The sequence below is a fragment of the Protopterus annectens genome, chromosome 3.part0, assembly GCF_019279795.1.
Source record: "Protopterus annectens isolate FY-2018-M chromosome 3.part0, PAN1.0, whole genome shotgun sequence".
In the NCBI taxonomy this organism is placed as follows: domain Eukaryota; kingdom Metazoa; phylum Chordata; order Ceratodontiformes; family Protopteridae; genus Protopterus; species Protopterus annectens.
In genome coordinates this window covers 1,963,883,075-1,963,897,240 of record NC_056731.1, presented here as the reverse complement: position 1 = coordinate 1,963,897,240, position 14,166 = coordinate 1,963,883,075, and the positions used below count along the sequence as shown (strand labels likewise).

The 14,166-nt window shown below is 40.5% G+C and overlaps 1 protein-coding gene across 1 annotated transcript in view; it reads right to left on the bottom strand.

Annotated features, from left to right (window-relative positions):
- The window catches only part of LOC122797221 (C-type lectin domain family 4 member E-like), a 589,212-nt gene that overhangs the window by 514,227 nt on the left and 60,819 nt on the right, over nt 1-14,166 (bottom strand). The window contains exon 2 of the mRNA XM_044066058.1: nt 5,922-6,038. Within this exon, the coding sequence (XP_043921993.1) occupies nt 5,922-6,038 (117 nt within the window). The remainder of the gene's footprint in view (nt 1-5,921; nt 6,039-14,166) is intronic.

Below are 14,166 nucleotides of genomic sequence, written 5' to 3'. Positions count from 1 at the left end.
TAAACAGGAATAGTTTTTACTCTCTGAACTACTAACTGGTCTGCAATGTCCAGAGCATTTTATAATTTATCTATTACCATCCAGGTAGCACACATGATTGACATATATAGAACCAGCTGCTTCTACGTGGAGACTTCCTAAAGTGTTACCTGATTAGTAGGTGAATATACATATGAGATAGACAGGTATATACACACAGGTACCATGCATGCTGGCAGCAGAACACATATAATATATTTTTGTTGCATGTTGCACAAAGTGCTGGATATGCCCTAGTGTTCAGGCTGATGACACAAAACCCTCAGATTGCAGGAAATTTCTTATAATATAGCCCATGCAGGAACCCAAAACATAGTACAGCAGGCATTTGGACTAACAAAAAGATGATTTTCAAGTTTAGACATCTAAGGAGGACCACTGCAACATAGCCTGGACATATGCAGCAAGATATTTATTATGTGTTATGCTCTACAACATAGTATTGAGTAAACAAGTGGAGCAACATGTGCATGTCATCTTACAACTTGTAATACTAATCACAGCAGCACCATAATGACACAACGGAGGGTAAGAAGATGAACGCCTCATCAAAAGTACAGCCAAGGCAGAATCAGAACAATACATGTCAGAAGTGGCAAGGAGGCACTGTCAGGTTTACAATTGTAGACCACAATCCATGATATAGACAAGACAGAATAAAATGACGTATGCAGTATCTCACCCAGATATGCAGGGTAGTGAATGGGCTAGCTACTTCTGCATCTGACATCATCATACCCACACAGTTTAAGGGGTTTACAGGGCACATTTATCATCACTTGCACAGATTGTGGACACATTGACAGATAACTATAATGCTACAATGTGGGGTAGGGTCACAGAAGGTAAATACAGTAGCCATGTATTTAGTGGGTTTGTGGAGAGTCAGGAATTATATCCTCCAGTGGTGGGGTTGACCTGGCAGGTTGTTGCTACTGTCAGTGTCCACTCTGTTGACTTCTGATGTTGGGACTGGGTCCAGTATACAGCAGGAAACACCCTAATGTTTTCTATGTATTAAGCCTGAGGCATGATGCCTCCTATGACTTGCATGACACCCACAACTAAAGTTGTCAGCCCATGCGCCTGCAGGTAATAATGATCTTGTCTTACCAATAGTCTGTTTAGTCTGACATTGGGTAGCCTGTGCCAGCCCACCTCATATCCAGATCTTCCCATGCCCATAGACTGTATGACTTGGATTAGTAGCCATCTGTGCCTGGATCATGGACATCCATATATTTTGGCAGATTCTGAGTATCTCATTCATATCAGGAATAGTCAGTGAGTCATAGTGGTACCACAGTCCCCTTGATCTCTTCCTTGTGGTAGGTATGCCCATCTTTGAGGCAGTACATACCTCAGATGGTCTGTGGGCTGGAGATTCAGGTGGAACTCATGTGACACACTCAGGTACGGAATGTCTGACATGATCTAGTAAGGTTGTGTGCTCACCTGATACCTCTACTAGGGCCTCTGTAATAATGGCTTTAGGCGAACTCTCCCCTATTGTGTTTCAGACAATGCCACGGTGTCATTGGGTCATGCCACTTTCATGTTGCCATGCCACAGTAGTTGTTACAATCACTTTTGCCACACTTATTCTTATAGATAGTAACTATGTTAGCATCCCTCATATATTGTGGTATACTACCTTCTCTCCAGCACTAGCAAAGTATTGTATGCAGCTCTGAGATTAGGGTACCACTGGTACATTTAAGGATTTCTGAGGGAATACCATCTTTCCTGGGGGCTTTTCCTGAAGAGAGTGCTTTTAGTGCATCATTGAGTTCATCCAAGGGGAGCTCAGCATCGAGTTCAGTCATAGTTGGCAGAGGCTCAATGGCATTCAGGGCTGTCTCCATAACTGTGGTCTCTCTGGCATACAGCTGTGAGTGGGTTCCACCCAGCATTCCATCTGCTTGGTTCTGTCCTTCAAGACTTTGCCTATGGCCAACTTAAGTGGGGTGATCTTTCTTTGAGATGGGCCAATGCTTTGCTTGATCCCATTATGCATTCCTCACAGGTTACCAATGTCCGTGGCCTGCTGAATCTTGAAGCAAAGTTGGAGCCAATAATCATTTGCACATTGCCATGCTACCTTCTCCACTTGATTCTGAGCACAGCATTGTGCCTCAAAGTTCTCCTCAATGAGCAAGGATCTATATGCAGCCAATGCCTGTCTGTTCTTCTCAATCAGGGGTGTCAGCATTTCAGTCCGGGCTTCAAACCAATAGCACACTTGACTGTCTTCTTACCCAAGATAGATATTGCAGTGTTATAGATGGCATCCCATAGTTTTTCCCATCTCTTGTTGGCGTCAGTGTCATCCAGGCAGGGCAAAGCCTCTTCAAGTGTTTCAACAAACTTATACACTTTTGAAGGGTCATGAGTCTTGCCTATGTTAATGCATGGCCTCCCTTCCTTTTTAGAGTGAAAGAACCCCCATGTCTGGATGTTCACCTTACTACACACAAGCAAGTGGTTAATATCACTGCCTGCACTGTGGTAACTGTGTGTTACCCTGACACTACCTAAACTGCTGTGTTTGGTGAGGACAAGGTCAAGTAGGAGGCAATGTTTTGATCTTGGGTGCTGCCACAAAACATTGTGCTGGGGCTTGACATTGATGAAGGTATTGGTTATGCAGAGGTCATATTGGGAACAAAGTTCAAGGAGATGCTGTCCATTTTTATTCATCTTTCTCATTCCGAACTTCCTAGAAAAGATGGCCAGCTGTAATGGTCATTGCCAACTCTGGCATTAAAATCTCCAAGAATGAATAATAGTTCATGGAACTGGACCTTACTGATGGCAGCACTAAGTTCATCATAGAATATGTCCTTGACATCCTGAGTAGAAGTTAAAGTAGGAGCATAGATGCTGAAGATGTTGACCATGGTCACTGGTGTTTGTAGCTGAATTTTCAGCCATCTCTCATTTCCCATATTTGGTGGTATGACTAAGCCATTGAGGTTGTTCCTAACTGTGAAACCAATACCATGTTCCTTGGTCTGTTCTGGAAACTTCCCATGCCAGAAAAAAAGTAAAGTCTTTCCCTCTGAGACATCCAATGGATGGCAACCTTGTTTCCTGGAGAGCCACAATGTCCATCTGCAATCTGATCGATGTCTTGCCAATGACTGCTGTCTTCTGAGCATCACTTATGTTATGTAGATCTTCCATAAGGCCTGGAGTCATCATCCTTACATTCCATGTCCCTAGCCTAAAGGCAGGTTTATTTTGTTGCTTTTTTGTTCTTCCAAATGCATGATTAATGATCCACCTATTGGGGGTTCCCTAAGACCCACACACCTAGTGGAGCAAGTGGACAGTGGTGACGCAGCACCTATTTGGCTGGGGGCTGCCCATCTTAAGGAAGGCAGTAGCTGCCCAATGAGATCAAAGGATCTCTCCCGCCATCTGAAGCAGCACCCGGTGCCTCACTGTATGTCAATTAAGAGCATCAGCTTATTACCAGTAAATGCTACTTCCTGTGTTGTGTCATAGCTCACAGAATGAATCTGGAGTGTCCTTTCCAGGGTGCAGGTCTGGGCAAGTGAATTTGAGGAAACAACTGATGCTCAGCAGCAGGTTCTCCTTCCCTGTACCACTGATGTAATTCAAGGGAAAGGCAAGGCCAGTCCAGCTTGGTATCAGTGTCATTGATGAACCGAACCTAGAAACTTGGTGGAAGAGCTGGGTGACATACCTCAACAACCAAGGACTTCTGCTACTTTAAATAAGACATAATGATCTAGAAAAAGGGCTTCATATGGAGTTCTCATGAATAATTAATTATTTAGATAGAAATACTATGCTGAGCACATACTGTTTCAGTGACATTGTCCCCCTGTTCATTTCATAGGTTCATAGGCATTACTAGGCTACTGATATGTGACGATCTTAGAAAGCCTGGCCTTTTATGTCTGTGGTAGTTTTTATCCCTTATATTTTATATATGGCCCCAATCCATGTGGGACACGAGTACTAAACTGGGGAGAATTTGCAGTTTCTAATCCATTCATCCAAATTACATTTGAATAGGGTAAAAGAAGTACTTCACTTTATGTGCAGTGGAAGATAGTTCCATAGAAGAGGTGTTCTCTGTGATAAATACCTATCCCTCCAATATATTCTATTTATGGTGCAAAAGAAATAAATATCCCTCATGCAGGTATTCATGCTGCGAATGTGTAACAGATCTGAAAGGACAGTAGTGGTACACCTGGAGGTTGTGAGTCTGTACATCCTGAGGTTCAGCACTGGAAGACTGTTTTGTCAGATCATGCAATTACCCAAGGTTGTGTAGGTACAAGTTACCTTCACTGCACCTTCTGAATTGTAGTCCTTCATATAGCTTACAGCTACCTGCACTTATGCTTTTTGGCTAATATAAGCTATTCTGAACTAGGACACTTAGCTTTTTGGAATATGTTATTTATTTTTTGCTGTTTGTATTTACTTTTTATTTATTTATTGAGGCATTATATAAGTATATTTACATCTGCTGATCTTTCTGAACATTAACTGTCTATTTATTGAGGCAGCTACTTTTTCACTGCATTTGATATAGGAAGGCAGAAGATGATATTATTCCTATTTCATGAACGGCACACAAAATTGCACCAGGCCACTAAAGTATCCTTTCAATAACATACCAGATATGTATGCATACTTTTATATGCAACATAAAATAATCGTTACCTAGCATGATTGTTTGTCAGTTAGCATAGCAGATTACTCCATTGAGCTGTTAGATAGCAGCTCTCTACATTCCAGGTTGTGATTCCTTCAGCCTCTGTTTGCCTGCTGTGTGACTCTGAACAAGTCCATTAACTGCACAATGCTCCTATCATTACCTAGCACTTAGGGACTTAGGGAGACACATAGATAGCAATCTACCCTTTGACCATCACGTGTCTACAGTAGTGAGGAAATCATTCTATGTTGCACAACTTATAAACAAAGGTATGGCATATAAGTCAAAGGAAGTCATTAGACCTATCGTTGAGTACAATGCCCCCTTTGGTATATACCTAACCAGAAATATCCAACAATTGGAATGTCCACAAAGGTTCTTCGTCACAACAATATAGGGCTTAAGTAAAATATCCTATGCAGACTGCCTCAAGGCACTATCCCTGTATTCTGTCTCCTACAGGCATTTGAGAGGAGATCCATGCCTAACATACAGAGCATTGTCAGACCCCACGCTAATGGACCTCCTGCATATCCACAAAACAAACAGCACCAGAATTACCCACTAAATACTTCAACCTTGCCTGTGATATAAATATAACCTACTGGAGAGACAGGTTTGTATCCCAGAGATTACCCCGTCTCTGGAGCAGGCCTCCCATCCATGTGAAGCAGAGTTCCTCCCTAACCCAATTCAAGTGCAACCTGGACAATTGGATGGAGAACACAAAATTCATCCCTAGTTTGGTACCTATGTCTTTAATGAACATAGGCAACCTATAAATGGTTCATCTCCCAGGCCCTAGCTTGTAAATGCTTCATCTACCAAGCCCCTGCTTTCACTTACCAAGTGTATCAGAACTTGTTTGAGATTTGGGATGCATGGCTAGGCTTCAAAAAGGCCCTTGTGGTCATTAGCCTAGTTAACACCTATGAACCTATGAGCCTATGTTACCACTGAAAAAAAAAAACACTAATCTCTGATGTTAACAAATGAGTAAAATAAAAATGAATAAATAAGCAAGGCTATGCTGATAGAGTATCGTATAGCCCCCTCCTAAATATCTGGCCCTGGAAAATAATGCTAATGTTAGGTTCTATTGCTCATTTTTGTCCTGCACTGCCTTGTAATAAAGGAAAGCTTCCATTTCTGAAAAGGAACTTTTTTGCTGGTCACTTACAGAGAACTGTCAGAACCACGACAGCAGCTAGCAGAAGAGCATTGGAGATAAGAAGAAGAATGAGGAAGGTTCTAGTCTTCCTGGAGGTCTGGCCTGTTACTCCTTGACTTCTGGGACCTTCAAGAAAAAGTAAAAGAATTAATGTTGGTGTGATTAAGAGAACATGAATAGCATTACTTACATTATCTGTAATAGTCACAGTTGTGTGCAAAGATCCGAAAATTCACAGTGATGCTTGTGTTTAAGACTGATATACTTAGACAAACCTAGGTAATAAATAATATAATTTATAGCAGAATTCTTCTTCATTAAACTGCACCCCCTATATATACTGGAAACATTTAAGGCAAAGTTACATTGTTTCATGACTGAAGGTAATTTTTATCAAAACTACATTTGGTTCCATGAAAGAAGCAAACATTTTGGCAAAAACAGTGATAACAGATATTATTTCCCTAATTTCTCCCAAATTATCATTATTACTAAACTTTTAAATGAATGTATTTAATAATGTTAATAACCCAAAGAAGAACACAAACTAATAAAAAACAAAAAACAAAGAAACACACCAAGCCAGCAGGAATTATAGGTAGCGCTTTCGTTTACTTCATAAGCAAACTTCATCAGGCAACAGTTAAAAACCACAAGTCATTTAAAGGGTTTATTATCCTTTACTCCAAAAAGACCAATTAAGCAATTAATTACATACTCAAATTGTCCTTAAAGGAACATACACACAAAATTGTTCATGCTATATAAAAATCAGTACATAAACATCAAAGTGTATACAGCAAGCTAAAATACATCCATAAATTGAATTAATAATCATCTAAAACAGGATTTCAATTTTAACATACATTTTATAGATAAATTATCATTCAGCCCAGGAAGGGAATGTGCATCAAACTTCAATTGCCAAATCAGTTCCCTTTCATCTAATTTCAGGGCTATAGGACCACCTCTATTATATTTATCCAACACTTGATCAATGACAAAAAATAGAAATGCATGTGACGGAAACTGATTTACATGCCTAGCCAAGGCATTATTCAAATTCAGATTGTCATTGTAATTACACTGATTTTATGCCTACCAAAGTGCTGGTTGAATTGCTGGCCCGTGGATTGACTTTTGTTCCCTCAACTCGGGCAGATCTGGCTAGAACTTTAATAGATTTGAAAATGTTTACACGCAAGTTGAATCTAAATGTATTGTTTGGTAACAACAGTAATTTGGCCAGTGAGTTAAGAGTTGCTAGTGTATTTAATCCTCCTCTTAATAATACTATCCAGTTATTTGAGAGAGTTTGTGAAAATGATATACGGTGTCTGTTAACTAATTATAAACCTAACCCTTCTTTGTATAACACCACTGTTAGTGAAAAGGATGCCCTTTCTTTGTTAAGAACTAAGGGTATTTGGGTTTTAAAACCTGATAAGGGGGGGTGGCCTTATATTTATGACCTTGGATGATTATAACACTTGCATGAAGAAATTACTAGCATGTGAGGCTTATGAGAAAGTGTCCAGGAATGAGATGAATGGGGCTTGTCAATGATTTCAAGGGTTTATTAGGGACTTATTTATAGAAGCTTCTACAGATATTGATTTATTGAATTACTTGTCTGTTTCTAGTCCCATTACTCCTGTGATTTTTGGACTGCCAAAAATACATAAGAATATGGAAAATCCTCCTATTCATCCCATTGTGGATGGTAGGCAGTCCTTTACATTTGGATGTGTGAAGTATTTAGATACCAAGTTAAAGAAACTTCTGGAAGGGGAACAGCATATTTGTCATGATTCCTGGGCATTTCTTTCAGGTATGAATAGCTTGAAATTTCAAGCTGATTATGACTTCTTGATAGTTGATGTCAAATAATTATATATGGTCATACCTCAGGAAACTGGTTTAGTTTGGGTTAGGGATTTCCTTACTAGCAAAGGTGTGGATGGTAGGGAAATTGAGACACTGGTGTACATTTTGGAATTAGTCCTGATGAATAATTATTTTATGTTTAATGGGGATTATTACTTGCAAAAAGCTGGGGTAGCAATGGGTTCTCCTTGTGGAGCTACTTTTGCAAACATAGTTATGACCCACTGGGAAAAGGAGTTCCTGTTTAAGGATGCCCTGTTTAAGAATAATTTCATCTGGTAAACACGCTATCTGGATGATATTTTTATGTTCTGGAAGGGTGGTTTAGAATTAGCGGAGGTTTTTTTGAACATATGAATAATTTCACTGAATTTTTAAAGTTTACTTTTGAGTTTAAAGTGGACTCTATTTCCTACTTGGACATCGAGCTAAGTAAGGATTTGGTTAATGAAAGATTTACCTCCAAGATTTTTAGAAAGGCCACTTATTCCAATGCTTTTTTGCACTGGTCTAGTGCTCATCCCTACCATCAAAAGAAGGCTGTTGTAAAAGGGCAGTTTGCTAGGGCATCCAGAAAGGTTACAGATGAGGCTGACTTTTATTTATTTTTTTATAATTAACATTTGTTAACCGGGAAAGTCTGACTTGGAACTAAGCCAATTTTCAGTGGAGGCCCGGGGAGAAAGGCTTCAGATGCATGTCTTTGTAACGTGGGAGGAAACCAGAGCACCCAGAGGAAACCCACACGAATGCAGGGAGGACATGCAGACTCCACACAGAAGGCACCCCAGCCAAGAATCAAACCGGAGAACATCTTGCTGTGAGGCGACAACGCTACTGCTACACCACTGTGCTGTCCAATTCATTCTTGAATGTAATTTATTAACAGAGATGTTTGTGAAAAGGGGTTACCCACTCCCCTTGGTGAATGAGGTTTGTGCTGAGGTTAGTATTAAAGAAAGAGAGGGTCTTTTAAACCCCTTTTGCATACTGCATCACCATTTCAAGATGCCCCATTTTATTGAACAGATTAATTTATTGGAAGATGGTATGGTCACTTCTGTTTTAGGTACGGGTGAATTGTCTCTTGAACCTAATTTGAGTGAGAATGTCCGATATAGTGGATTTATTACTACATTCTCACTTGATGCTGATGCCCTCAGGTATATTATTAATAAGAATTGATGTTTTCTGAAGGAGGACGCATTGATTAATAATAGGATTAGAGAGAAGCCTGATGTTATTTTTAGGAAGGGTAGTAACCTCAAAAACACCTTGGAAAGTAATTGTGGAATTAATATTCTTGGTGGTATGTCAAAATGTGGTTTCTGTCATTTTTGTAAATTTATTAAAGTTACTGATTCCTTTGAGATGTATGGGAGACTATGCCAGCTTAAGGACAGATATAACTGTTCATCTAAGAATGTTTTATACATGGCGGTATGTCAAGCATGTCCTGCATTTTATATTGGAAGGACAGAAAGATGCCTGAAACAGCGCATCTATGAGCATTTGTACAACATTAGGAAGCTGAATTTGAATAATGACTTGGCTAGGCATGTAAATCAGTTTCCGTCACATGCATTTCTATTTTTTGTCATTGATCAAGTGTTGGATAAATATAATAGAGGTGGTCCTATAGCCCTGAAATTAGATGTAAGGGAACTGATTTGGCAATTGAAGTTTAATGCACATTCCCTTCCTGGGCTGAATGATAATTTATCTATAAAATGTATGTTAAAATTGAAATCCTGTTTTAGATGATTATTAATTCAATTTATGGATATATTTTAGCTTGCTGTATACACTTTGATGTTTATGTGCTGATTTTTATATAGCATGAACAATTTTGTGTGTATGTTCCTTTAAGGACAATTTGAGTATGTAATTAATTGTTTAATTGGTCTTTTTGGAGGGATATTTAAATGACTTGTGGTTTTTAACTGTTGCCTGATGAAGTTTGCTTATGAAGTAAACAAAAGCGTTAGCTATAATTCCTGTTGGCTTGGTGTGTTTCTTTGTTTTTTTGTTTTTTATTTAATAATGTTGATCATTAAATAAGTGCCACTCACAGTCTAAAAAAATATTATTAAAGTTATCTGATGAGATGGTAAGTTGATGCAACACCTTCACCCTGTGTAGAAAAAGGGGCTGATGATGATGGTGGTGATGACGATCCATTGAAGGTGCACCAGGTATGTGTATGTTCCCGCCCCTGCTGGCACATTTTAGTATCTTTGGAAGAGCAGATAACAGTGCCCAGCTTGCAGTCATTTGCAAACTTGGTCAACCATACTTCTGGGATATTGGCTTTGATGTCTGCAAAATAAATGTCAGACTTGAAAGAATTCAGGAATGACCATGTGGTACCGTACTAATTACAATTTTACATCCAGAGAGGGTACTAGCTACTTTCACAATCTAGGATCTGTTGGATAGCCAATTTGCAATCAATGGACAATGCAGGCATTTATATTAAGCTTGCCTAGTTTTTCAATACTATCAGCATGGAGAAATAATATGAAAAGCCTTGGGCATCATGCATAGAGTGGCCACCATCCACAACCTCTGCAACTTTTTCAAAAAAGCTTATTACGTTTAGGAAACATCATATGATGTTTAGAAAACCAAACTGAGCAGGGTTTAGATCAGTTACGTTTCCCATGTCTGCATAAATGAGTTCTGCTATGATACACTCTATGGATTTGCACATAAGGCTGTTGAAACAGATGGGCCTGTAATTACCTAGGTCTTTTGAGATGATGAATATTGTGGTCTCTCTGTCTCTCTGTCTCTCTGCAGTTAGTGGGAGTTATTGTTTTCACTTCATTGATATTCGGTGTTGAACTCTTAGCCTAGAGGGTTTTTCTGTGCTTAGAAGTGTTAGTCACTTATCTGTGAATTTATTTCTGCTGAATATCTGAGCTGTTTTATTTGTTTCATTGAATATTGTGGTCTCTCTGTCTCTCTGCAGTTTTCCACCCTCCCTCCCTGTTCTTATTGGGGTATTAATCTAGGTGGCTTTGGAATTGCCCGCCCCTCCTGCAAATTTGTGTTTGAACACTCCTCCTGGGTCCTAATCATTTGCTCACTCAACCGAGTACAGTGAGATCATATTTTGATTTCAAACACTCCTACCAGTCCCATCTGTTCAGCTCTATCCCAGCTCAATCCCAATCTAAAAACTTTGCTAGAATCTTCTTGTGTTCTGAGTGTGCTTCTCAGCTGATAAGTATATTTTTTGGCACTTTTTAACTGTTCACAGTTGAATAAAACAATAATTGAGTTCAGTTCAGAATACAGTTTGAATAAATTGCATTTATTTAAACTGTACTTGCTTTAATATTGCTACACACTCAAGTGTGCTATCCGCGGTGGTGCAGTGGTAGCGTTGTTGCCTCACAGCAAGAGGTTCTCCTGTTCAATTCTTGGCTGGAGTGCGGGGAGTGCTTTCTGTGTGGAGTCTGTATGTCCTCCCTGCGGTTGGGTGGGCATTTGAAAGACATGCGTAAATGGGTGTGCCTTCGTTGAAGGTTGAACGTCAAGCTGGCACCTCGGTGTTCTTCAAAATCTACTGCCAATCATTAGCGGACCGGAGTTCCGCTGTGGCGACCCCTAATCGGGAAAAGCCGAAAGACAACAACAACACACTCAAGTGTGCTAGCTTGCACTCACTTGAATTGCTTTTAGTGCTGTTTTAGCTGCTTTTCTGTAAAATAAAAAAAATCTAAGCTTGTTTCCTGCCTTTTCTGTAACTAGTTTAGTCCAGATACAGATTTGCTGTATCCAGGACTGTTTGTAAGCTTCTGAGCCCCCAATCCCTTTTGTGTTGAGGGAAGCCTTCTAGCTTATCAGTGAGAGTAGTAATCACTAGGTAGCCTATCTACCACAAGAGGAGTGATTTCTTGTCCAGAAATTGTAGCTTATTGGCCGTTTAGGCAGTGTTTTTCATCTCTTTTAACTTTCTGGTTTAAAAGGCTGCATTTACACTTTTTTCCCACCTTTCCTATAACTAGTCTAGTCCAGATGCATATTTGCTGTATCAAGGACTGTTTGTAACCTTTCCTATAACTAGTCTAGTCCAGATACAGATTTTCTGTATCCAGGACTGTTTGCAAGCTTCTGAGTCCCCCAAGCCTTTCTGTGTCAGAGGAAGCCTTCTAGTTTGACAGTGGGAGTGGTAAGCACTAGGTAGCCTATCGACCACAAGAGGAATGGTTTTTGGCCCAGAATTTGAAGTTTATTGGCCGTTTGTGCAGTTTTACCATATCTTTCAACTTTCTGGTTTAAAAGCCCACATTTGCATTTGTTTCCCACCTTTCCTGTAACTAGTCTAGTCCAGATACAGATTTGCTGTATCCAGGACTGTTTGTAAGCTTCTGAGAGGTGTCAAAGTCTGCTCTTCAATTTTTTCCCTTAGCTCTGCTAGTTCTCTCCTCTCCTGCACTTTTACTAGCTTATTAGTCTAGCACTTTACCATATCAGACTTCTTGTAGCAATTATTGTAGCACACAAAAGTGTTACCAGCACTAAACATTCTACAAAGAAACAGCTCCAGTACTTATTATTAATGCCCACTCCTGTCTAAAGGTCAGTTCCCTCTTCTTTCTCCTATTATCCTGGTGAAGTTGGGCATCCTGAGGCAATGTAGCAACTGCCTCATGTACACCAACAATCCTCTCCTCTTACCTCCCAACACTTAGACTTGCGATTGATGCACTTACATATTCAAATTGGAAGCCACACACTCTCCAGCCAAGTCCGGAATAGCTGGTCAAGAGGAGAAGGTCAACACTTGCACCACACCACATGGAACACATAGCCCTCCAGAACACACACCAGCACTGCCTTCACAAAAAAGCACAAACCACACACCCACCTTCATGGAAGCTCTCAAAAAAATCTACCAAACAGCAGAGACCTCCAAGGCAGAAATGCACTCGACCACCACAACACAACAGTAATCACGAGACACATAACTCTCCTAAACAGTGTGCCACTCAACCAAAGCCCCTAAGGCAAAACAGCATGCCCAGCACACTAGTCATAGGTGACTCGATAGTGAGGCACACTGATGTCCCACTCACAAGGTTGAATAAGGAGAAAGTAACAGTCAGCTGCCTGTCAGGTGCCAGGATCCACCACATAATGCACACACTCAGATCCCTCAACAACAGGTACAAATATGACTCTGTCATTGTACATGTGGGTGTGAATGATATGAGACATGCCTACCTGGACTACATGAAAAGAGATGTGGAGGGGCTCTCGGATTATGTAGCCCAGGTGGGTATGACCCCAGCCCTGAGCAGCATCTTACCATCACCCAGAATGATACCACAGTACAAGTAGAAAATGATTGATTTCAACAATTGGCTAAGTTTCTGGTGTCATTCTAAGGGAATCCAGTATCTGTCTGCCTGGGATGACATGACTGACAGACCTCGGTGCTTTGCCAGAGATGGCCTGCATCTGTCATCCTGGGCTTCCGGATATTGGCCAAGGCTCTTGCCACCCCTATAGTGCCTTTTTTAGGTGGTGTTCCAAAGACCCAATTACTACAATAACAGCTACAAACAAATGCAATCTGAGGGTCATGCTGCTAAATGCTAGAAGTCTAAATCTCAAAATGCACTCTCTCAAAGCACTCCTTAAAATGGAGAACATCGACATTTGTGCTGTAACAGAGACCTGGTTCAAGGCAGCAGAAAGCACCTCTGCACTACCAGGCTATAACTCATTTCACATCTTTCGGCCCCAGAACTTGGACCGAAGCTCCAAAGGCAGTGGTATTTCCATATTCATAAAGGATGTGCACACCTCCAGACTCGTAGTCCAACATAATGCATCAGAGATACTTCAGGTGAAGCTAACACTGGGTAAGACAGTGATGCAGGTCATAGCCTGTTATAGGTCCCTAACCATGTCCCAAGACTCACACACCACATTCCTAAGCACCATGTAGAATATTAGGGTCCAACCTAACACTCTCATACTGGGTGACTTCAACTACCCCTTCATTAACTAGAAAAACTACTCATGTACCAATACACTTGCCCAACATTTCCTGGAATTCATTAGTTTCAATGCCCTGGACCAGCTTGTTTTTACCCCCCACTAGAGGTAGCAACATCCTTGACCTGGTCATTACTAACATGGGCGACCATTGCTCTACACCATTAGTTGACTCTTCCCTGGTGAGATCTGACCACAAACTAATCACCTTGGAAATCCAGATCCACCCCCCTCTGCAAAGGTAACCACCATGAAGTACTTCTCCAAAGCTAAATTTGGGCTCCTAAAAACAGAGGTAGCTAACTTCATGGCACCCATGCAAATAGAGAATAGTTGAATGACTGCTGAATCA